The sequence below is a fragment of the Euprymna scolopes genome, chromosome 23, assembly GCF_053919585.1.
Source record: "Euprymna scolopes isolate OS-2025 chromosome 23, ASM5391958v1, whole genome shotgun sequence".
Taxonomy (NCBI): domain Eukaryota; kingdom Metazoa; phylum Mollusca; class Cephalopoda; order Sepiida; family Sepiolidae; genus Euprymna; species Euprymna scolopes.
In genome coordinates, this window is record NC_136504.1 from 67,372,199 (window position 1) to 67,395,269 (window position 23,071).

The following is a 23,071-nucleotide window of genomic DNA, read 5'->3' on the forward strand; positions in this document are numbered from 1 at the left end:
AACTTTTCAGCAATAAGAATTAAAAGATTTTGATTGTGTATTACGGGTGTTGTCTGTCAATAATGTGATTAACGCTATATTGAGTTGAACCCAACTTGTGTCTAGCAAATGCAGAAAGGTCAAGAGGTTACCGGTGATATATCAGACTGTGACTTCCATTGACAGAATGTGCACCTGTGTGCTAAAAAGTGAGTCCGTGTGTTTTAGGTGCAGGCCGGTTTACCACCCCAACACATAAACTCAACTAAATCGAAACACACATGGGAATTTTGAGTAGAAGAGAGTAGACAGTCGATTGAAGTTGAACTTGTTAGTTTCGAGACCAAAAGGTTGACAGAAACACAAAAAAGCATGAGTCAACAATGCAAGGGGTTCCCCGATTCACTCGTAGATGAAGAGATCCTTGCCAGAAAATTGGCGCCATGTTTTTATCTTTAATGCGCTTTACAGCTCATTAACCAGTGATGGAAAGAACTGCATACCAGAAGACACAAGATAACAAAAAAGATGGTGAACTTTAATGTGTATATACACACACACACACACACACACAGTTAAGATGTCCATGAAATGGCTAAAAACAACATTTGCCCAATCAGCAATCCCCTCCCTATACCCAAGATTTGCCAAACCAAACAAGACACTACAACAAATTCTCACCCGACACAGCTCCCTGAGACAATGCTAACAAGTCCAAGGCTTAGATGTCTACCAAAAACAAACCAGAAATATACCCGACATGCCAAGCCATCAAATAATGCAACATCTCCCCAGGAATCACTCCCAACAGACCCAACACAATTTAAACATGGGCAGACATACCAACAGTATGTCCCACTTCAACATGTGACATTTGACGTGGATCAGTTGGAACTAGAGGAAGAGCTGGCAAACAATAGAAATAGCACGATGTCTAGCTACTGAAGATCAGCCCAGACTGGTAAAAATTAGTATGAATAAAGCCTTCAAGGTGCTTGTTTCAAAAATCAACGATGCCCTCGAAAGAATCACTGACTAACGCACCACTGAGTGAAATAAATCATACAACATACAGGGCAGCATGATTTATTCAATTAAAACTCTTTCCCAAACACCAGGAGAGTAAAAGAGGAAACATGAAGGCTAAATCATAACCCAGCCTGGAAACGTAAACTCCAGCAGAAAATAGACAGACTGCAAGGAAACTGCCCAGATATATGCATTCCTATCCTGTGAAACCCCAAGCAAAAAACTAAATAAGAAGGTGAATAAGTTGAAAACTTATTATTCCCTCCAAGACCAAGAACAGATAAGAGCTAAGATGGCAGAACATCAGGCTGAGATAAAAGCCTTAGCTGCACAAATAAAAATAAAACCAAAAACTTTGAAGCAAAAAGGATAAATAAACTTTTTGCAACAAACCCAAGAATTGTCTATAGGAGCCTCGTTAAATAAAGAAATAAAGGTGACCTCCCCACCAACACAAGAAGAAATTGAAAACTTCTGGTGGCCACTCTATGAAGACACTAAAGTACATAAAGAAAACTGGATAAATACCATCAAAGAGGAGAACAAGAAGAAAGAAAAGATGACAGCTCTAAAAATTACCAAGGAGACTGTCTGCAGGAAGGTAGCTCAATGCAGAAATTTCAAGACCCTAGGAATAGACCAAATACCAAATTTCTGGCTGAAAAAACTGAGCGTACTTCATCACTATGCTAAGGCATTCAATAGAATCATCAGTGGAGATGAAGAGCCGCCTGAGTGGCTTACTGTAGGCAGTACATCACTTATTCCCAAAAATGAGGACACCCACATGGCTAGCAAATATAGACGAATCTGCTGCCTCACAACAACCTACAAGCTCCTAACAAGGATAATCGCTGATGCAACATACGACCATCTGATTGCTGGTGATTACCTTAAAAGTGAGCAGAGGGAGTGTACAAGGAAAAAGCTAGGCACAAAAGACCAACTCCTTGTAAACAGAACCATATTAGAAGACTGCAGAAGACTACAAAGAAATCTGTCAATGGCCTGGATTGATTACAAAAAGGCCTTTGACAGTATACCTCATTTCTGGATACTTTGCTGTTTAGAATTGTACAATGTGCACACTGATATTACATCATTCCTTCAAAACCAAATGGCCAGATGGTGCACATCATTTACATTACAGCACATGGAAGGAAGGATACAGACCCCAAACAAAGATCAAGCGAGGAATATTTCAGGGAGACAGCCTCTCACTGCTCCTTTTCTGCCTCACAATGGACCCACTAAGCAATCCAATGCTGGATACAATCTCAGCATGGGCAGAAAGGAAGAAAATAAAGGAGTAAACCATCTACTCTGTATGGACGACTTGAAACTATGCAGAATCCGAGAAACAACTTGTCTCTCTGATAGGCATTGTTAAAAATTATACAGAGGACATCTGCATGGAGTTTGGATTCGACAAATGCACTAAGTGCACCATAAAGAAAGGAAGAAAGACAGCATCAGAACATCTTAATCTTGACAATGGCTCTATTGAAGACCTTGAAGAGGATGCTGTCTATAAATACCTGGGAGTAGAGGAGAATGAGACACTTGAACATGGAAAGATGAGAGAAAAGTGCAGGGAGAATACTTCAAGCGACTTAAAAAAATTCTCTCATCAGAACTATCACCAAAAAACAAAATTACTGCCATCAATCAATTGGCAATACCTGTTGTCTCTTATGGATTTGTCATAATCAATTGGCCACAAAACTGCATCAATAGCCTTGATGTAAAAACTTGGAAAATGCTAGCCCTTCATAAAGTCATTTACAAACATCAGTGCATGGACAGGCTGTACTTATCACGGAGAGAAGGTGGTTTAGGCCTCACTGAAATAAACCACGTATACCGAGCTTCAGTGGTAAGCATAGGCCAATATATCAAATGTTTTTCTGACCCCAAAATAAAAATGGTGAATGAACATAACACCAAATGTTTGCCCCAGCAGACGTCAACTACAAAGCTCGGTGAAAATTTCAGTGGTAACACACTGGACAACACAATTGAAGAATATGACAACCCAGCAACCCTAATCACTCGAAAGAAGAGAAAGGAGTATACAAAAAGGGAACTGAAGACAAGACTAGAAGTATGGCAACAACATAAGAGAGCAGGCAAGTTCATGGAAGAACTGAGCCAGAGCTACATTGACAAGGAGGCCTCACTACAATGGCTTAAAAGTGACAAATTTCCATTTGATGAAGAACGATTAATTATAGCTGCACAAGACCAAGGCTTACTCACAAATTGATTTAAGAAAATGGCTGGTCTACAAAAAACCAACCAATGCAGATTCTGTCACTCAGCTGTTGAAAGCCCAAGCCACCTAATGTCTGGATGCAAGATCCTTCTAGCCGTTGGTCATTACACTGCTCGCCACAACAAAGTATGTAGATACTTACATTGGAAGATCTGTGGAGAGATGAAACTAGATAGGTCGTCGAACATCTGGGAACATGAACCATCACCGATAACATCAAATGGAAAAGTGACAGTGTTCTATGACAAAGACATACAGGCAGGCAGATACATAAAAGACAAGGCCATCAAGCAAGATATAGTAATATGGAACAAGCCGGAAAGGACTGCACTCATTATCGACGTCACAGTTTTCCAAACGACTTTGGCCTTAATAGAGCAGAACGGGAAAAGATAACAAAATATCAGGACCTAAAAAATGATCTAAAAACAACATGGTCTCTGAAAAATAAACATACCAGTAGGAGCAACTGGCCTAATAAAAAAGAACCTTCAAAAATACTTAGAAGCAATCCCTGGAAAACCAAGCTGTAAGGAAATACAGATAGCAGCCATAAAGGGAACAGTGTCTATTCTTAAAAGAGCCCTCGGATGTAAATTTAAATTATAATAGAATCAAGTGTTAGCCCCAGGAAGGAGCCCCTTGATCTCTTCAAACTAACAAAAGTAAAAGAAAAAAAAAAAAAAAAATTAAGAACTACAGTAATAAAGATACACAACTTAAGAGTCCTTAAAGGAGCTTGACAACGTATATACACACCCGACTGTATAAATGTATATAAACTGTGTATAAGACATGTATATAATGAAATGGGAAGATGCACGTGGGCGAACCTGTTGGTTGGATGGTTGGTTGTTTTTGTTTTACGGCATATCAACCTTTGTCAGGTTACTTAATGCCGAATCTAGTGATTTTGAGGAACGGATTCTATTTAACCCATAGTTGGGACCTTAACAGGTACTACCACTCCGGGTAAGAGTGGACCTGGGAGCAATGACAATTAAAAGGTGGCTCCACACTTCCCAAGGCCTGCAAGCTGGGGCCTCACCATCGGATATAGTTTTAGGTCATATCCAGGACTGTTGTATAAAGGGTTCTTTTTAAATTTTTTTAAGATATGAGAGTATGGTGTGGGGATTGTTTTTATCAAATAACTCTTTAGTATTGTTTTCTTTGTAGAATCGATTTCTTACTGTTGCAAAATCAGTACATTCAATTAATATGTGTTTGATTGAGTCGTGTTTGATAAGGTATACAGATGGGTTGGCTTTCTTTTTTTTAGGAGATGAGTAGGTTAAGTGGGTATGGCCTATTTTTATGCTTGTTAATTTGACTTCTTTTCTGTTTAATTTCGTATTTTGTTCTTGTTTTTTGGCATGATTTCGTGAAGTTTGTTGTTAGGGTGTTCATTCCAGTAGGTTTGCTATTTCTCTATTGTATATGCGTTGATACGTCTTTTTAGATCAATGTATGGAATTTTAAAATTTGCATCGATTGGGAGATTTAAGGCTTTTTGCTGCTGAATTTGCTAATTCATTACCTTTAATACCGGAATGGCTCGATATCCAGCAGAAAATGATTTCTTTTTTACTGTTTAATTCAGTTAATTTTTGGAGTAATTTTGTCCATCTTTTTTAATCGCTTTTAGCGTAGGTTGGGAGTCTGAAAGGATTATAAATTTTTTTTTTTGTTCTTGGAGGCAAGTTTGAGAGCTAGGATTAGAGCATGTATTTCAGCACTGAAGATTGAGGTTTCTTTTGGAAGGTTTGATTGTTTTTTGATTGATGTATTAAATATTGCTGCACTGGCTGTTGCGTTATTTTGTTTAGACCCATCTGTATAGATGTGTGTGTGGTCTGGATACTTTTCTTTGATTTTATCGAGATCATCATGATAAGTTATTGGATGAGTATGTTTCTTTTCATATTTACTTAAACTTAGGTCGATGTTAGGGGATACGATTTTCCAAGGAGGGGTTTTGAGTAGGACAGTTTCGTGAATTTTGGTTATGGGTAGATTTGCTTCTTTGGAAATCGATTTTATTCTAAGTCCAAAGGTTTTGATTGCATTTTCTTTTTGGTCGAAAAGGTGTTTATGGTTTGGATTTAAAGTGCTTTTGTGTGCTGGGTTTGTGAGGTTGGCTGTAAGTTTTGTGTAGTACTTTAGACCAAGGTTTTGATTTCTAAGCATTGGAGGAGTTTCATGTGCTTCTGCATACAGGCTTTCTACAGGGGAGGTTGGAAATGCTCCTAGTGCTAGTCTTAGTCTGGAGTGGCATATTGTGTTAAGGGTTTTTAGATATGACTTTCTGGTGGATTGATATATGAAACTACCATAATCTATTTTTGATCTAATTAATACTCTATATAGTTTGAGTAGTGTGTTCTTGTCAGCTCCCCAATCTGTATGGGCGATGACTCGTAGGAGTTGTAATGCTTTTGTTGAGTTTTAATACATTTGGTTTTGATGTGATTGATGCGTGGAATGAAATTTAGTTTTTTGTCAAAAATGATTCCCAGGTGCTTGTGTTCGTTTACGAATGGAATTTTTTTGCCTTCAATCTGTAAGGTTGGGTCAGGGTGGAGTTTGCGTTGGTTACAGAAATGGATGCATTTTGTTTTAGTTTTGGAGAATTTGAAACCATTTTTAGTTGCCCATTTATTAATTTTATTTATGTTGTGTTGTAGTTTTCTTTCAATAGTGTGAGTGTATTTAGATCTGTAGCTGATTGAGCAGTCACCTACATATAAGGAGTTATGTATATCAGGAGAGAGTTCTTTTATAATGTTATTGATTTTTATGTTAAAGATAATTGTTGATAATATGCTACCTTGGGGCACTCCTTGATTTTGTGGGTCTGATAAAGTTGAGTCTATGCAAACTTGGAAATATCTTTCTGTTAGGAAGTTAGGAAGTTTTTTTATAAATTCAGGTAGTCTGCCTCTTAGTCCAATGTTGTGGAGATCTTTTATGACACTGTGTTTCCAGGTAGTTTCATATGGTTTCTCAAGATCAAAAAAAAACCAGATGTTATGTGTTCCTTATTGATAAAAGCTACTCTGATGTAATTTTCGAGGTTAGCGATGTGGTCTATTAACATCCTCGATTTTTTTGGTATCCACACTGGATTTTAGAAATTATTTTGTCATCTAGATACCATCATATAAGACGGTAGTTGATCATGCTTTCGAACGTTTTGCATAGACAACTTGTGAGAGCTATTGGTCTGTAGTTTTCTGGGTTTGATGTATCTTTTCCCAGTTTGGGTATCGGTATTATTGTTGCTTGTTTCAATGAAGTTGGGAAATCTTTTGTTTCCCATATTTTATTATAAATTTTGAGAAGGAGTTTTAATGATTCGGGCGGAATTTTTTTTAAATAAAATGTAGTGCACTTCATCTGGTCCTACAGCTGAGTTATGGGATTTTTCTATGGTGGTTTTTAGTTCATTAAGTGAGAAGATTTCATTGTAAGGTTCTTGGTTTTTGGAGTTAAAATTTATTTTGTACTTTTCTTCATGTTTCTTAAGTATTTGGAATTGTCTATTGTAGTGTTTTGATGACGAGTTTTCAGCAAAGGTTTAGCTAGTGTGTTAGCAATATCTTTTTTATCAGTTATTTTCTGTTTATTTGTGAGAAGGTGTTTGATTGGATTCGGATTATATTTTCCAGTTATTTTCCTAATCATTTCCCAGATGGTTTTGGGTTTAGTGGTGATGTTAATTTTGTTGACAAATTGTTGCCAGCAGGATCTTTTGGATTCTTTAATTGTTTTTCGAGTTTTAGCTCTTTGGTGTTTGTGGTTTTTTTTTTAAATTTTCTTTCTAGAACGATAAAATTGTCACCTTAAAAGACTGCATGATTCCATTTCCGTTTGCTGAAAACTGGTTTTCTTTGTTTTGTTGCAGACCGTTCACTAGTTGGCCAGTTGTGTATCCCAAATCCCAAGAGCAATAGGAGTTTTCTATCATGTCTTAAATTGACACAATGTTCAACAAGCAAGATCGGAGATGCGCCGTTGTACAACTGGTGCTCTCTACTGATCCAAGTTATGACAAGACCATTGCCAGCACTCTCAAAACACATCACTGGATTGCCACAAATAACAGGAATGTACCCAGGGTGATAAAAAAGTTTCCGGCCACGGTTATGGTCTTTGGTCTGGTTTCAAGTGAAGGCCATCTTACATCTTCAAAGTTGGCTTGAAAGTCAACATCAAAGTGTACCTGGATGTGTTGAAGAGTGTGGTGATCCCCTGGTGCAATCAGGTAGCTGCTGGCAGACCTGTGGCAGCAGGACTTGGCACTAACCTACAAGTCCAAAGAGACCCAAGCTTGGCTTCAGAAAAAGTGCTACGACTTTGTACCCCTCCCTCACTGCCTCTCCCCGACCTGAACCCGTTGGACTACTTCGTTTGGTCATACGTCAAGAACATCACTAACATGACCTCCTACAACACCAAAGCCAGCCTGATAACTGCCATCCGCCGAGTATTCACCAAGCTCCTGCCGGCACTTGTGGAAAAGGTATGCTCCCAGTTTCGGACCCGTATTGAAGCGGTGATTGAGACTGAAGGCTGCTACATTGAATAGATATCTGCTCTGCTACACAATCAAGTCACCTGAATTGATTTTTTCAATAAAAGTTTTAAAATAAAGCTGTACTGTTGTTTTCTTTATGGCAACAACTTGATCGTTCCACCCTGTAAATAGATTTGATAATGTCCAAAATGTTACCATCCTACTATCCGTTAATGCTAACTGTTCTTTTATTTGGTCTAATGTAACGTTTAGCTTTATTATAGGAAGGTTCTATTTTCATAAGAATGTGGGGAGGGAGTGGTGAAGGAACCTGTATCATACATATAATAAAAAAAAATACGAAAAGTTGACGGATGAAGAGAAGAAATATATATTAGCATAGCAAAAACAAAAGAAACTATAAAAAAATAATTTCTTACCGTTCAGATAATGTAATAAGAGTTGGTATATTAGTCAGTTTGTCAATAAGATGGAAAAGGACTGTAAGAATGTGAAGAGGTCGATGATATTTGTGCCAGCAAGGATCCTAAATGAAAAGAAATTAAGAAGCACATAAAGACAATTGGTGTGTAAAAGTACATCTAGGATTTGTACACAATTTCTAAAGATTGCATCATCGATGGATATGCACATAGTGTAACAGATACTGTTTACGAGCTGTGTATTTTTTATCTAAACTATATTGAAGATTGTCGAGTCACTTGTACTAATATCCTTATAAAATGTAAGACCCCACACCACAATAAAGGGTTCAATACTGTTAAACATTTGCAAAAAGAAAAAAAAAATTTTTTAAATGACATTAACTAGAATAGAACCATAACGGTTCTAGACATCATACTTATCATTCTGCAGAAGATCCTGCAACTAAACAAACCTTAGAACTTCATGATTCTTTTGTATTCCCATCAGTGATTTCAATAAAAGATCACATGAGAATTATACAAGTGTATATATTTGTAGGGTTACTTCAGATTGAACACTGATGGCTACATTTGCATGCTGAGTGAGGCAGTGAAACCTTGGATCAACTAGATAATTGCAGAGGTGTAAAAAGTCTACACATCACCTGATCTCTGGCTTCCCAATTTGCCTGATTGTAATATCCTCAACTTCTTAGCAAGAACATAATGAGACATCATAAAATCTAGGGCATGCTAAGGTCAGATTCAATATGACCTAAGTCATGATAAAGGGAAGTTTGAGTGAAACTAAACAAGTCATGAAAATGGACCGACCTATGTTTCAGGAATAAGTATTCCTATAACTACAGGTTAGTTTTCTGATTCATTTATAAACTAAGTCTTATGAATTTTGTAACACATTTACTAGGTATTGTGGTAGGTAATATGGGCTATAGGCACAAAAAAAAAAAAAAAAAAAAAAAAAAAGACAGGTAAAAACCCTTCGTAAAAATTCAGATACCTCTTGTTTTTGTGAAATTTTAGAAATAGACATCAATTGATATTCTTCAAATTTCCATTTCTTTAGATTATTTCAAAAAGATTTTTAAGTCATAATACAAACTTATTACTAAATTTAAAAATTAAAATATTTCAGATTTGCATTGTATTTTATAATTAATTTTCCTTAGATTTTAATTTCTCATAAAGACTTTTAAAGTTTTAATTTTTAGACATTTATTGGAATCAAAACCATGTAAATGATTTTGATCAAAAGTGGAACAAGGATTTTAAAGTTTAGTAGCATTATATCTTGTTTACCACCCTCCTTCTAAAAGTTAGAAATATTGCTTGATATTTTCCAAAACATAAAATTAATTATTGACTTACCCTGAATTTGAATATTGAATCATAAATTTGTAATAATTTGGTTGGTTTTACTCCAATATCAAGTAGCGTATTGAACACCCAAGTGGTTGAAAGGTTATGTTGACAACTGCATTGTTCAAGATGTTTGGTGATGAAGGCTATAAAACATGAATAAAAAATATAAGAAATAACAAAACCTATGAAATTTCTATGGTTAATCAAAAACAATTGATTTTAATTCTATTCAGATTTCATAGGTATTATACTACAGCAATTACTATCACGTTAACAAGAAAATCTTTGCTGTTGTTAACTTTTAAATTCAGATGAATATATCTTGGCTCAAACAAAAGTTTATTGATCAAAACGAACACCATCAGAATCAACCGACTATTGCCAACACAAAACAAGTGTATTTATGCCAGTAACGTTATGTTCTGGTACTGATGATATCGCTTAGGTTTTTGACGCATTTCACACACACAAAATTGTCGAGATGCTTGAAAAGTGATAGTCGTTGGTGAGAGGTCTAGAGAGTATGGTGGACAATGCAGAGTTTTGTAGCCTAATTTGTTGAACTTCTGTAGGGTCGGTTTAGCAATGTGCAGTTGGGCATTGTCGTGGAGGGGAATTGGACCTTTTCTGTTGACTAATGCTGAAGGTTGTTAAAGTTTCTAATGCATTTCATCCATTTGTTGATAGTACTTCTCTGCTGTAGTAATTTCACCTGCATTCAAAAAACTAATGAATGAAACCGGTCGCAGACCACCAAACAGTCAGCATGACCTTTTTGTGCAACTCTGGCTTTGGGAAGTGTCGTGGAGCTTCGTCAGCATCTAACCACCGAGCTGAGTGGTGCCGGTTGTTGTAAAGAACCCTACTTTTCATCGCAAGCCACAACCCGGTTGGGAAATTGGTTGTTCTTGTTTAAAGAAGAGAAGATGACACTTCATAATGCTATTCATTTGGTTGTCGTTCAATTTTTGAGGCATCCATTTATCAAGTTTTTTTGTCTTTCCAATTTCTCTCAAGTGGTTGGAACTCGTTGTATACATTACAGCTAATTCAGAAGCAAGTTCTCAAACAGTAGTGCATCGATTGGCTTTGACTAAGGCCCTTAATTGATTGCTGTCAACATCAAATGGCCGACCACTATGCTCATAATCTTTAAGACCACAAAATTTCTTAAACCACTATTGTGCTGCGCATTCAGTATTGGTTCCTGGGCTTTGTTAATATTGCAAGCTATTTCAGCAGCTGGACTTGAAAGAAGAAAATTGTGCAATTTTTTTTTTTTTTTCCCAACTTGTATTCAACCTTCTGAAAAGACATAATTGTTTTAAAACGATTGTAATTTAAATGATTAAATAGAGTGAAACACACCCTTTAAAATGATATATAAAATAAAAGTATTATAATAAAAACTTATTGGAAAATACCTCATTTGAAATCAAAATTAAAAATTCTGCAAGAACTTTCTCCAATTTAATAATTAGTTTTCTCTACAATTTAAAAATTCATGAAAAAAGAAAAAAAAAAAAACTATTGCTACTTTCATAGATTTTCTAAAATATATCTTTAAAAATGTATAGCACAAACATTTACAAAAAAAAAAAAAAAAAAAAAAAAGAAAAGACTGTTACCATCCTATTGTACATTGAGATATAAAAAAAAAATTATATTTCATTGTTTTGGGTAACAATAACAAACATACTAAATCCAATTTAGGAAATTTAAAATATTCTTTAAGTTGAAGTTCTGTGGATATGGTTAAAAATATAGATCCATATGTATTTTAAAATCCCTCTTGAGTCTTGAAAGACAATAGATACCCACTGTAAGAGTGGTTGCATGTGCAATTGTGAGGCAAGGGTTGTAAATCTCCAACTACACCTCTTCTGAATCGACACTGCTTGAGTCCAGTGATAAGAAGAAGTCTAATACTGGAAACAATGCCAAGATAAGCATAATCATATTGACACATCGGTTCCTGTTAAATCATTGAAATTAAGCAACATTGAGCCTGACCAGTACTAAAATGGGTGACCATTTGCGAATTCCAAGTTCTGTATTTGCTTTCTGCTTATTTGTTGTATTAAAAACTTAGTAAGCAAAAAGAAAAAAAAACAGTATAGTTTAGCATGCAAAAATGTTTAAATAAAGCGAAATTCTCTTTAAATCTCATTTTTTATCACTTTCATAACAAAATATAATCTTTTCTCTTTATAAATGTACAATTTCTTTTATATATCAATTTTTTTTTTCAGTCTACTTTAAGTTATGTTACAAGTTTTAGTCATTTTTTTATGTAAAAAAATGATATATATATATATAAAAAAAAAAAATTAGTTTATTTCAAATTTGATATACATGATATTGTGTATCTCCATACATGTAAAAATACTTTCATCTTAAAGAAAAAGGCCACTCGTCAATATGGAGGCTTAATATAAGTTTTTGTCTTTCATTAAATAAAAAAAAAAAAAATGTTAAAAAACTGAATGAACGAAATATCCAAGAAATTTTTGCCCTATAATCAAAAACATACTTAATTTGATTCAATATATATTTTTTTTTATTTAGTGATATTTAGAGGAAGGAAGAGTTCTACTCTCATAAAAAGTATGAGGGACGTGCAATAAGTAATGCCCCTGACCCACTTCCAGTTGTCTGATCTAACTGAAATTTTGCATGTGCAATGATTTATATCTCTACGGGTTATGTGGCAAATTACAGCTCTGAACTAATTGTGGTTTCTGTTTTACACGTGTTTGAACTGAGTCAGGTGTGAAATGGAGCCTGTTTAATGTTGAGCAGTGATCCGGTTTTTTGTATTTAAAAGGACGCACACCACAGGAGACTTTTGATGAAATAAAAGAAACTTATGGTGATAATGCCCCATCATATGACCTTGTAAAACGCTGGCATTGTGAATTCAAACATGGCCGGAAGTCTGTGTGTCTAATTCCTTTATGTAGGACTTTCTTGCAGATCCATAGATATAGCATCCATAATCCAACTTGGATCTGACAAGGGATCTGTATAATTTAATTATTGAGTCTTTGTCTGCACCCCAGTCTGTATGAGCTACTACTTTTAAGAGTTGGATGGCTTTGTTGCATTTTTGTTTGAGGTATTTAATATGTTAGCTTTTTATCAAAGATGATGCCCAGATATTTATACTGATCAACTATAGGTATAATTTCATTATCCAGTTTCAGTATTGGGTCATGGTGCATTTTCCGGGTTTGGCAGAAATTAATGGCTTTTGTTTTTTCTTTTGAAATTTAAAACTTCACTTTTAAAATTTTATTTAAAAAAATAAAATAACCCCATTGTCATAAAAAAAAAAAAAAAAAAAAGATATAACCAAAATTAAATGATTCTGAGAAGGGTTGAGTTAATAAAATAGATTGAACTGTCATAGTTTCCTATTCCTCCATTTTGTGTGTGATAGAAGTTCCAGCTCCTAATCAAAAGAGTACAAGTTAGAGAGGAAGGGTGAACAAACCCAAGTTCAAAAATGTCAGATGATCATACATCCCTCCTTTAATAACTCATTAAGGGGAGAAAATTAACAAAAAGATTTTTTTTTTTTTTTTCCAGAAAGATGACTTACCAACAGGGAAATAACGTTCGGCTGAGATATATTGCTTTCCAATTGGCAAAAGCTGACAAGAAATATTGATGGGGTCAATCACACTGGAAATATTCCTTGCATTATTCACAGCTAAAATTTACAAATAAAGTTTAAAATTCAGATTTCTTTTTCATAGATAAAGCAATTTTTTTTTTTTTTTTTTTTTTTTTAGATTTCTAATTGAAATGTTATCGAAAACAGCAATTTTTTTTTTTATTTTTTTAGATTTCTAATTGAAATGTTATCGAAAACAGCAAATTTTTTTTTATTTCAAAAGATAGACAAAGAAATTAACTATTTTCAGTTGTATTTCATATATGACCATGTCTTTACTGTATTTGACAACTAATAATAAAAAAAAAGAGGAGATAAAGACGGGAAGAAAAAGGTGTGAAAAGTAAGATGTGAGTACAAGAACAAAATTGTTCTAAATAAAAATAAAGTATACAGTTAAAGACAAATTCAACACTTTTTGGAAAGGAAAGAAAAACAAAAATGTAATATCTTGGTCAATAACTGATATATTCTCAAAATTCCAAGTACATCTCTAGAGAGGATCTCTTATCGAATACAACACTTGAAGACGCTCAGACTTCAGGTGGAACCTGAACCAGTTTCCACCATGTTCTTCGAAAGACACCTGTACACCAGTTTGGTTCTGGCAATAAACTTGTCTCTTATAAGTGGTGCAGTTGATGTCTTTCTTAGTGCACCTCACGCATAATAATCCCTGAGGATTACAATTAGATGTTGAGCTGATGGGGCAGACATTAAGACTGCTAAAGTTGTGGAAGTTCAACTATCATTTTCAGGTTTTTCCAAAGACATGACAGAACTGAATCTTCTGCTACACATATGAACTTCCTACAGCCATTCTTTCTGCACCGTTTGACAGCAACGCAATACAACAATGTGAATTGAGTTTGGATTATTTTTTTAAGATGTGAGATGCCATAATGTGATGTGTGAAACCTACTGAAAAACTTGTTCGTCGTGATATGAGATTTCGTGTGGTTTACACAACATCTACCTCTTCTACACGTTATGCAACTGGTCATAAGAGAAACTAGAATGTGTCCAGCTCAATTGGGCGTTTGATCTTGTTAAGGAATTTTTTTACTTTCTTAAAGTAGTTTTCATGGATTTATTGACTCTTGTATGAAGAATTTCAGTGCCTCCTTCATAGCAGCCACCTTGATACCCATATCTCTTGTTAAAGTCCATCTAACATTTTTGAAAAGTTTTGTGTTGTAGACAGTCAGAAAGCCATCGCTTACATATTTTTTTTCTTTACACTCTTATTCATCCCAAACAAGGAATGTTGCCATTTGGATATTAAGAGATACTATTTGGAATCATGTCTACAGGTGACTATGTGACAAGTTGAGCAGTAAAATGTCTGTTCACATTACATTTGAACTTCTGCATGTTAGTACAATCAGGCATGCAGGAAGTGGAGAGAGTTCCAAAGTTTAGCAGTCTGAGAGAAGAGACTATTAGAATAGAAGGCATTCCAGTATCTAGGGACCTTAACAGTGACGGGGTGCGATTTTGCTGCTGGCAGGTTAGTCAGGAGCATGTACATCAAGGAGACAAGTGCTATAAGTTTGATGGATAGAGATTGGAGCCTAGTGTGGAACCTATTAGATTGGATACTCTTTTTCGGACCCTATCTAAGAGTGAGAGACTAGTGGTAGACGCATCAGCCCAGATGTGACAACAATACTCCATGTATGGGCGAACGATGGTTTTGTAGAGATATAGTATACTCTTTGGGTGTGAGTAATTTTCTGAATAGAAATATGAAAAGATTATCAATTTTGTCTGAAGCATTTTACATAGAAAATGTTGCTGTTATTTGAGTATAGAATATCTCCTGCATTGAATATACAAACTATTGTGTTAAACATGAAAATATTTATATCAATCACTTGTTATTCATTTGATATACAATGCAATGTACATTTTACGCAAATTGTTGCTATGGCAACTGGTGATTACTTATGGGAACACATTGTATGCTACTTACCTGTATCAATAATACTTTGCCAAAGATTTTCTATGAGAGCAGGATCAAAAACTCCAGCTGAATGGACAATAGCCAGTTTACACTCATGGAGATTATAAGGCTCAGCAAATTCACCATATAACTAGAGGCAATAACATAAAAAGGAATTATACTAAACAATTTAGATTAACTTTTTTAATGTTGAAAAGTTAGTAAAATGCTAGAATGGCTCACTTGACATTAAATTCATATGCAAAACAGATACGCTACTTTAAATTCTATCATTGTTTCATTTTTTTTATTTCTTTTTCCTTCTGTCAGGTTTAAGATATTCACTAATAAATCACCTAAAAAAAATAGAATAGGGTATTTACCTACAATACTAATTTTTAATACTAAAAATATCAATTGATATGTTTTAAAGGAGACAAGACATTCATTGTTGAAATAAAAATCTCCACACAGGAATTGTTTCAAGTTTAGCAAAATTAACATTTTTGGAGAGAGGGGAAAGGCAAGCAAGGCAAGATAAAACGTGATCTAGAGATTTTTTTTTTGGGGGGGGGGGGGGGGGGGAGGAAAACTCGAAAAGAAATAAAATCAAGCGAAGTCTTATCGAAATAGGTATTAAATGCCAATTAATAAATATTCCCTCTATTTCAGTGTGAGTATTTTAAATAGATTTTAGGGAGCATAATATTAGCACAATCTTCTATTTGAACATTTAAATATTTCATATTTGCATCAGATTTGATCCATAAACATTAGATACCAATTAAGCAAGATTCTTTGAATTGTAAGTTCTCAAGTCTCCTGAAGCTAAAGTCTTATATTTTCGAGATTTTCTAAAATTAAAATCATATAATGAATCTTGATCAAAATTAGAATAAGGATTCTAGATATAAGGTTTGATATGATTATATTTTGATTTCAATATTCATAAGTCAACATAAAATTGGTAAAAAACTTTTGTTTGTGGAATTAATTTTACCTGTCCTGGGACAAGTATTCTTTTATATTTATATAAAATAGTCATTATGTAGTTCCAACACATGCTTAATATGTGGAAAAGGATGTTAAACCAAATATGATGACAATATTAGAGTTCCAGTGCATTCACAAACTTGTTGGTTTTTGGATAACTATATATAATCAGAATCTAAATTACCCAGTGTACCAAGGATATTTCATTTTGATAAAAAAAAAAAATCGTACAATAATATTAGAGTGTCTATTCATGCTAGATATTGCTGAAAAAAGCTATGATATGAAGAAATCTTTGCTATTTTTCAGTACAAATAATTTAGTGTAAAGCAATTTATGTAATGACTAGTATGGGTACCCAGCATTGCTTGGGTTGACATGAAGCTCCATTTGAAACACACCTGTATACTAATCATTTTCATCATGGGCAACATGGATACCCCCACAACAAAAATAAAAACGGATGAAAACATGTAAATGTAATTGGCCCCCCCCCCAAAAAAAAAGTATGTGATACCCTCTCCACCAGATATTTTGGCAGAAGGGCTTCAAAGAGAAGAAACTATTCTCTGGATATTGAGCACTGGAAAGACCCCCACCCCCAAGATAATTAAAAATAAATCATTACAACTTTTGTTTCAATAAAAATAGCAGCGAATGTCTGTGCGATCGCAAAAGATCTACCAAAAATACCAAAAACAATTAAATTAAATTTTTCGTCATTTTATATTTGTCATATTTTTGGGTTCGTTCTGTTTATAAAATTGTTAGATGAAAGTACAGAATGGTCTCATAAAAATTAATTAAATTTATTGTCATTTTATGTTTCAAATTTGACCCCCCCACCACCACCACAAAAAATGTATTTGTCATGTCCCCCACCCCCTCGACCGCAAAACTTGAAAAAATGCTTGAGATGACATATCTGGTTGAACGCTTTGTTGGCAAAAAGTAGGTGCTCATTTTACGTTAAATTTATATAGAAAAGTGATCCCCCATGCTAATATGTTATTTTTTTATTTTTTTCAAAATTTCTTCTTACATATTATTTATAAAGACTGCTTAAACGTATTAGGCCCCAAAAAAGAAGGTCTTAATTTTTTTTAGGGGTTAAGCGATGCTGGGTCACATCGTAAAAATTGACAATTTTTAATTTAAAGAAAATCTGTTTCGCAGGCAATTAAACACACTTGCTATGGTATAATTATTATAATAAATCCTGGGCAACACTGATTAAATTTTATAAACAAAAAAAAAAAAAAAGGAGCAGATAATGTATGGGATGATGGATTTTGCTCACATGGAAAATTGGACTAACTCTGCCCTCGTGGGGATGCAAGTAAATGAGGACATTACTTTTAATTATTTTTCTCTAACAAATAAAAAAGGTTACTTAAAAATTAAGAATAAACGAAAAAAAATTTCCTGAATTAAAAATAAAAATAATAATTCAGCTTAGAAGAATATTTCGAAATGAAAACAAATCTATTACAGAAAATATTTAATAACGTGCTCCGTTTAAAACAATTTTTCAATTAAACTATCAGTTATTTCCCCTTTGGTTTTCTGGTTTGAAAATAAAACAGTTTCAGATTTTAGATGAAATAATTAAATCAAATATAAATTGAAATTTAAATAAACTAAATTAAAATATTTTTAATTAATACAGTTGAAAGGAAGTTATTATGTGGAATAAGTAATATCATCGAGCTAATTATTTAAATAGATTTAATGTAATGTGATATGCTAATGACCGTAACTCAATCAATGTAGATGTGGTTTGAAGAATGCTAAATATAGAAATTATGTATCAAATATAATGTCTCCTTTAACAGAAGTATCTTATCATGGGCGTTAATATTTCTTGACCAGGAGAGGTGTACACACATATGGCCTTTATATTTCTTTGTTCATTGGGAGTTGTACACACAGACGCTACTACTTATATATATATATATATATATATATATATATATAAATATAGATATCTGACCAATATGTCCTCTCACTTTTTTTTCAGGTGTATTGTTTATCTATGATGACAATTTCCACTATATTCAAAGTTGAGTATATTGCTCTAAACAATTCCTTATGACATGTTATGTACAACTGCTCAAGCATTAACTTGATGTGTAAAAAATTTTTTAAAAGTGTCAGAAAGACTTGTAGCATAGCACACTTCCAGCCACTCTTTGTAAACATGAAATGTCTGCCTAATTATACAAGCTATGAAAAATAATTGTTCAGAAAAAAAAAAAAAAAAAAAAAAGGGTTAAAACTTACAGCAGAAATATCTAAGAGATCCGAATTTAGAGCTTGTAAAACTCCTCTTGAATTCGTAATATTTCCTGAATTGCTACTTAATTTATTGTACACCATCATTTGTAACTTGGCCACCTGCAAAAAGAATAAAACACCAATTACTATAATATAGTACTAGTACTATTTACATGGAAGTGAAAGTTCAATCAGTGCATGCATGTGTCTATGTATGCACCAAAACAGATAACACAAATGTATGTACCCGAGAGGAGGACATGAAGTCAATATTAAATATTATAGTTTACCCACCTCCAAAGCTTTATAAAAACAGTTAAAAAAGAATATATATATATATATATATATATATATATATATATATATATATATATATATATATATATATATACACATATACTAACCTCCATTTTTTCTTCAAGTTCATGTAAGAATTCACCCTCAGTTGCTACACTGGTCATCAAGGATGAGCCTTTAGCGCATACAATTGCACGAGATAAATATTCTACTCTTTGTGAGAGGCTCAAATCAGTTCTACAAAGAAAAGTACAATTTTTAGTTATGAAATAAACAAAGTCAATAAACTAAAGAGTAAAGCTAGACAGGAGCGAGTTAAGAGATATTAAGCCATGCTTGGCTGAAGAGAATAACAGTGATAGGGATTTTAAAATAGCTAATTGGCAAGCAAACAAGTGGATCTTACAAGGTTTTATTCTGCAGAGTCACCTGAAAAGAAAATAAAAGCTATCCTTTGCAAATTCCATCTATCGAGATGTCATAACAGGGTGATGACATCAAGATATGAAACATGGCAAATGAAATACATAATTTGTTTTCTTTTTGAGAATCTTATGTTAAGCATTAGACTTAAATGGAGAAAAAAAAAAATCGAATTCTTAGATATTTCATGAGATGGAACTCAAAAAGCCCTTGTAAATTTAATCTTTTACCATTCAAAAGCCCATATTGACACAATAAACTTCTTTGAAGTAAACACGTTCACCAATCATTGACAAGCCGTTAGACTTAACTTGTACTGACCCCCACCTCCTAACTCCTTCACAGATATTAACAAATGGGGAAAATGACATAAACAAAGTAGAAGTCTATAGAATTGTGTAGATTTGTGGAAAATTTGCATCACCGCAATTTGAAATTATTCGACTAATGACTACTTCAAATATGTATCTTTCTCTCAAAATGTCGACCAGCTAAACAAATCAGTGCCTTTCTTATCTCTCATGTTCTTTTTTGAACTAATCATATGTAGAATTTTTCGTTTCTAACTACTTTTACACACGCCCAAAACTTTGCTATACATAGGATAAATTTTTTTCTTTAAAAATGAACTACATATAAAAGAAAAAAAGAGAGCAAGAGAAAAAGTAAATTGCCACAGAACTTACCCATGTTTTTCTGACAAACGAGAAAGAATACGAGCAGCAGCAGGAAAATTTTTGTTTTTTTCATAAAACTTCCACAACAAGTCAAGAATGACTGTCCTCTCTTCTTGGACCATGCTTACTTTCCAGTTAAGGTAATTTTCCAAGAATGGACTTCTAATCTAAAAAGACAAAAAAGACATTATCATAATTATGATGCTTCATATCAGAGCGCTTTCTAAACAAGTAATATTTTCTATCAGACTATTGTTTTCAGCATTGATATTTATATTTTAAATAATATTTTAAACAATCTGCTGCTTCAGTTTTATTTTTTACAATAATTTTTCTGCATGTTTAAATTGCAGCTTTTATATATATATTTCCTTACCTATACTAATAAGCATTGTGTATGTTAAACAGATTTTCAAAGTTTGATCAAGTTTCAGTCTAACTATTTATAATATTATAAATGCATAACTTTAATTATCTGAATACTTTTCATGATAGCAGCATGTTTTTAATTAAGTTTAGATATTTTGAGATTTGACAAGATAAAGCAGATATACATAAAAGAGTATATTATTAACTAAGAGAATTGGTGGAAATTTCTTTTTTTATTTATCATACCTATATTTCCATCAAAATTGTTATTTAAATCAACACAACAGTCTTTTGAAATACTGTGTGCATGTGTATAGAGTCATGACTTAGTCTTACTTTTACTACCCCTCATCTTTGCCTTTCTTTGGAGGGGACAACTTGTGACCCTTCACAACTAACACCCTTTTTTCCCTTTCCATGGGTTGACGGCCATGAGGGTTTAGCTGCTACCGCCTCCACCTTTCTCTCCTCGACGCCAGACCTTTGCTGTAATTTTTCCTTTATATTGGGACTGATTAATTTCTTACTTTCTATTTCGTTAGTATTTTGGACTTATTCAATTTCGACGTATTTTGAAGCATTTACTGCTTCCCCCTTCCACACCAAGCTTCACGCTTATTTTGTTTATTCTTTCTGTTTTCAGTTTTTACCTTCATTTTTTAATAAACCTGTTGATTCAACAACAAACTGTCTTCAAAGTTTTAAATTTGGAGAAGTGTTTACACTTTCCGTCGTAAGACTTAAAACATTCTAGACAATGGAACATGTGGTCTTTATGGGACAAAATATATATATATATATATGTGTGTGTGTGTGTCACCCCCACTCTTTCACCAGTCGGTTGAGGACGATCGTCGACCTCGGAACCCTTCCACTGCCGGTGATAATTCTTGGGCGTCTAAAGTTACTGGTATGGGGAAGTGACCGAATCATCGGTTGATCGTCTAGTTATATATCCTGGACCAATTTGTTGTGTACCCTCTTAACGACGAATGTCGTCGAAAGAGAGCCGTGGATTTTGGATTTTTTTGTGTAGTAAAAGAAAAAAAACAGGATAAAACGATTCTGCACCAAATATATATTAACAAAAAAAAACAAAAAAAAACAGTACAGTTCTTATAATTCTTTCAGAGTCCTGAAGGAAGCGATGTGTTATTATGCTAAGAATATGGTCGAAGGCATCAGCTTGTAACCTTGTGGAGTGTCAGTCTCTGGGTATCTGAAGAAATGTGTCAAGTCAAGAGCCAACTCTGCTTTGACTGTGTTCCTCTTTGCGCATCTCATCTCCAAGAAATGCCTGCGCATTCTCTCTTTTATCCATCTGACTTGTTGACATATATATAAACAATTATATCGCCCTCTGAACATCACGCGGATATTATTTCTTTTTTGTTTAGAAATTAAATTCTCAGTCCATAATCTAAATTATCATTTACAAAATAACACAATGGCTCGCTTCAAAGATCTGATCGAACTCAAATAAACAGTTAGTAAATACAGTTTTTGTTAACCTTTAACACACAGAGTTCTCGGGTTTCTTAAATAAACAACTTGATACCAAGTGGTTTTGCCTTTCTTCCTAACGGGGGGGGGGCACCAACCTACCCACACCCTTACTTTGTTACATATATATATATATATATATATATATATATAAATAAATCCGTAATCCTGGCTGTTTGTTTGTTCACAATTTGATTAATATATACAGAACTTCCTGCTGAAAACGGTTATCTATATAAATTTTATTTACTATAAGATTTTCTATATAAATAAATAGCATCACGATCGATATATATACACTATATTGAAGGCAATGTACATAATAGAACTAATCTAATTTGCATATTATATTAAAGAAAATCTTTTTAAATAATTTGCTCAATTAAAATTACTGATTATAGTAATGTAATTGATGTAATTGTTCTATTTAAGAGTATTATTTAAAGTTAATTTATTTAAATTATTTTAATTCAAGTTATTTTGTACTATTTGCTAAACTGGCAAATTTTAAGTAATTTTCACTGATATTTCACTTCCGGTTATGAACGGATATAGTTTTTAACCAAATCGAGAGATATGGTGATAAAATTATTTGCTTTAATTATTTATTTTCTATAAATGTAAAAGTTACAAATATTGATAAAAAAATAAATTATTAGGCTAAGGATGATTTTATTTTTCGACAAAATATTTTAAATCGTTAGCCCTCTATTAAAGTCTTGGCTATAAATGTCGATTCATTGTAAGGTGTGAGCACGTTTACCAAAAGGTTAAAATTTATTTCCTACGGACGATTTTAAAATCATTTTTCAACTATTCACTTGACTGTCTGAATTTTATTATTGTTTCCAAAATACTTTGAAAAAGAAACAAGGTAAAGTAATGCTTTTTATATCAGATATATTCCTACGCGTTTTTTTTTTTTTCCACTTTTTTTTCTTCGATTTTCTTTTGAGAAAGATCTTATGTTTTCCTGTCTGGGTAATTGATTTAGTTGATAATATATATTTGTGTGGGGGAGTTTCGACGTAATTATGGTTTTTTTTTTTTCGGGGGGAGGGGGGTGTCGCTTTATGTCTCAGCATCACTCAAATAAAAATGATTGCAGAAGTACAAAAATGCGGGTGTTTTTATCTGTTTAGTACTTCTGCAGTTTATGAACCGTGCTATTTTTTTAGATATGATTTACAAGTGTAATTCAATTTTTGCCGTATCTTTTGTTTATTAAATTTTTATGTGAAAGTCCTTCCTTTATTAAAAATGGGGTACTTTTTATATACACAACCAAGCATAGTTTA

The 23,071-nt window shown here is 33.4% G+C and overlaps 1 protein-coding gene across 3 annotated transcripts in view; it reads right to left on the reverse strand.

Moving 5' to 3' along the window:
• Window positions 1-23,071, reverse strand: part of LOC145245972 (nuclear pore complex protein Nup155-like) — a 141,041-nt gene that overhangs the window by 10,128 nt on the left and 107,842 nt on the right. For all 3 annotated transcript variants that reach the window (XM_080107761.1, XM_080107759.1, XM_080107760.1), the window contains exons 29-35: window positions 19,911-20,068; window positions 18,909-19,038; window positions 18,511-18,624; window positions 15,265-15,385; window positions 13,215-13,325; window positions 9,617-9,753; window positions 8,243-8,349 (exon numbers count right to left, since the gene is read on the reverse strand). In XM_080107761.1, coding sequence (XP_079963887.1) covers window positions 8,243-8,349; window positions 9,617-9,753; window positions 13,215-13,325; window positions 15,265-15,385; window positions 18,511-18,624; window positions 18,909-19,038; window positions 19,911-20,068 — 878 coding nt within the window. The remainder of the gene's footprint in view (window positions 1-8,242; window positions 8,350-9,616; window positions 9,754-13,214; window positions 13,326-15,264; window positions 15,386-18,510; window positions 18,625-18,908; window positions 19,039-19,910; window positions 20,069-23,071) is intronic.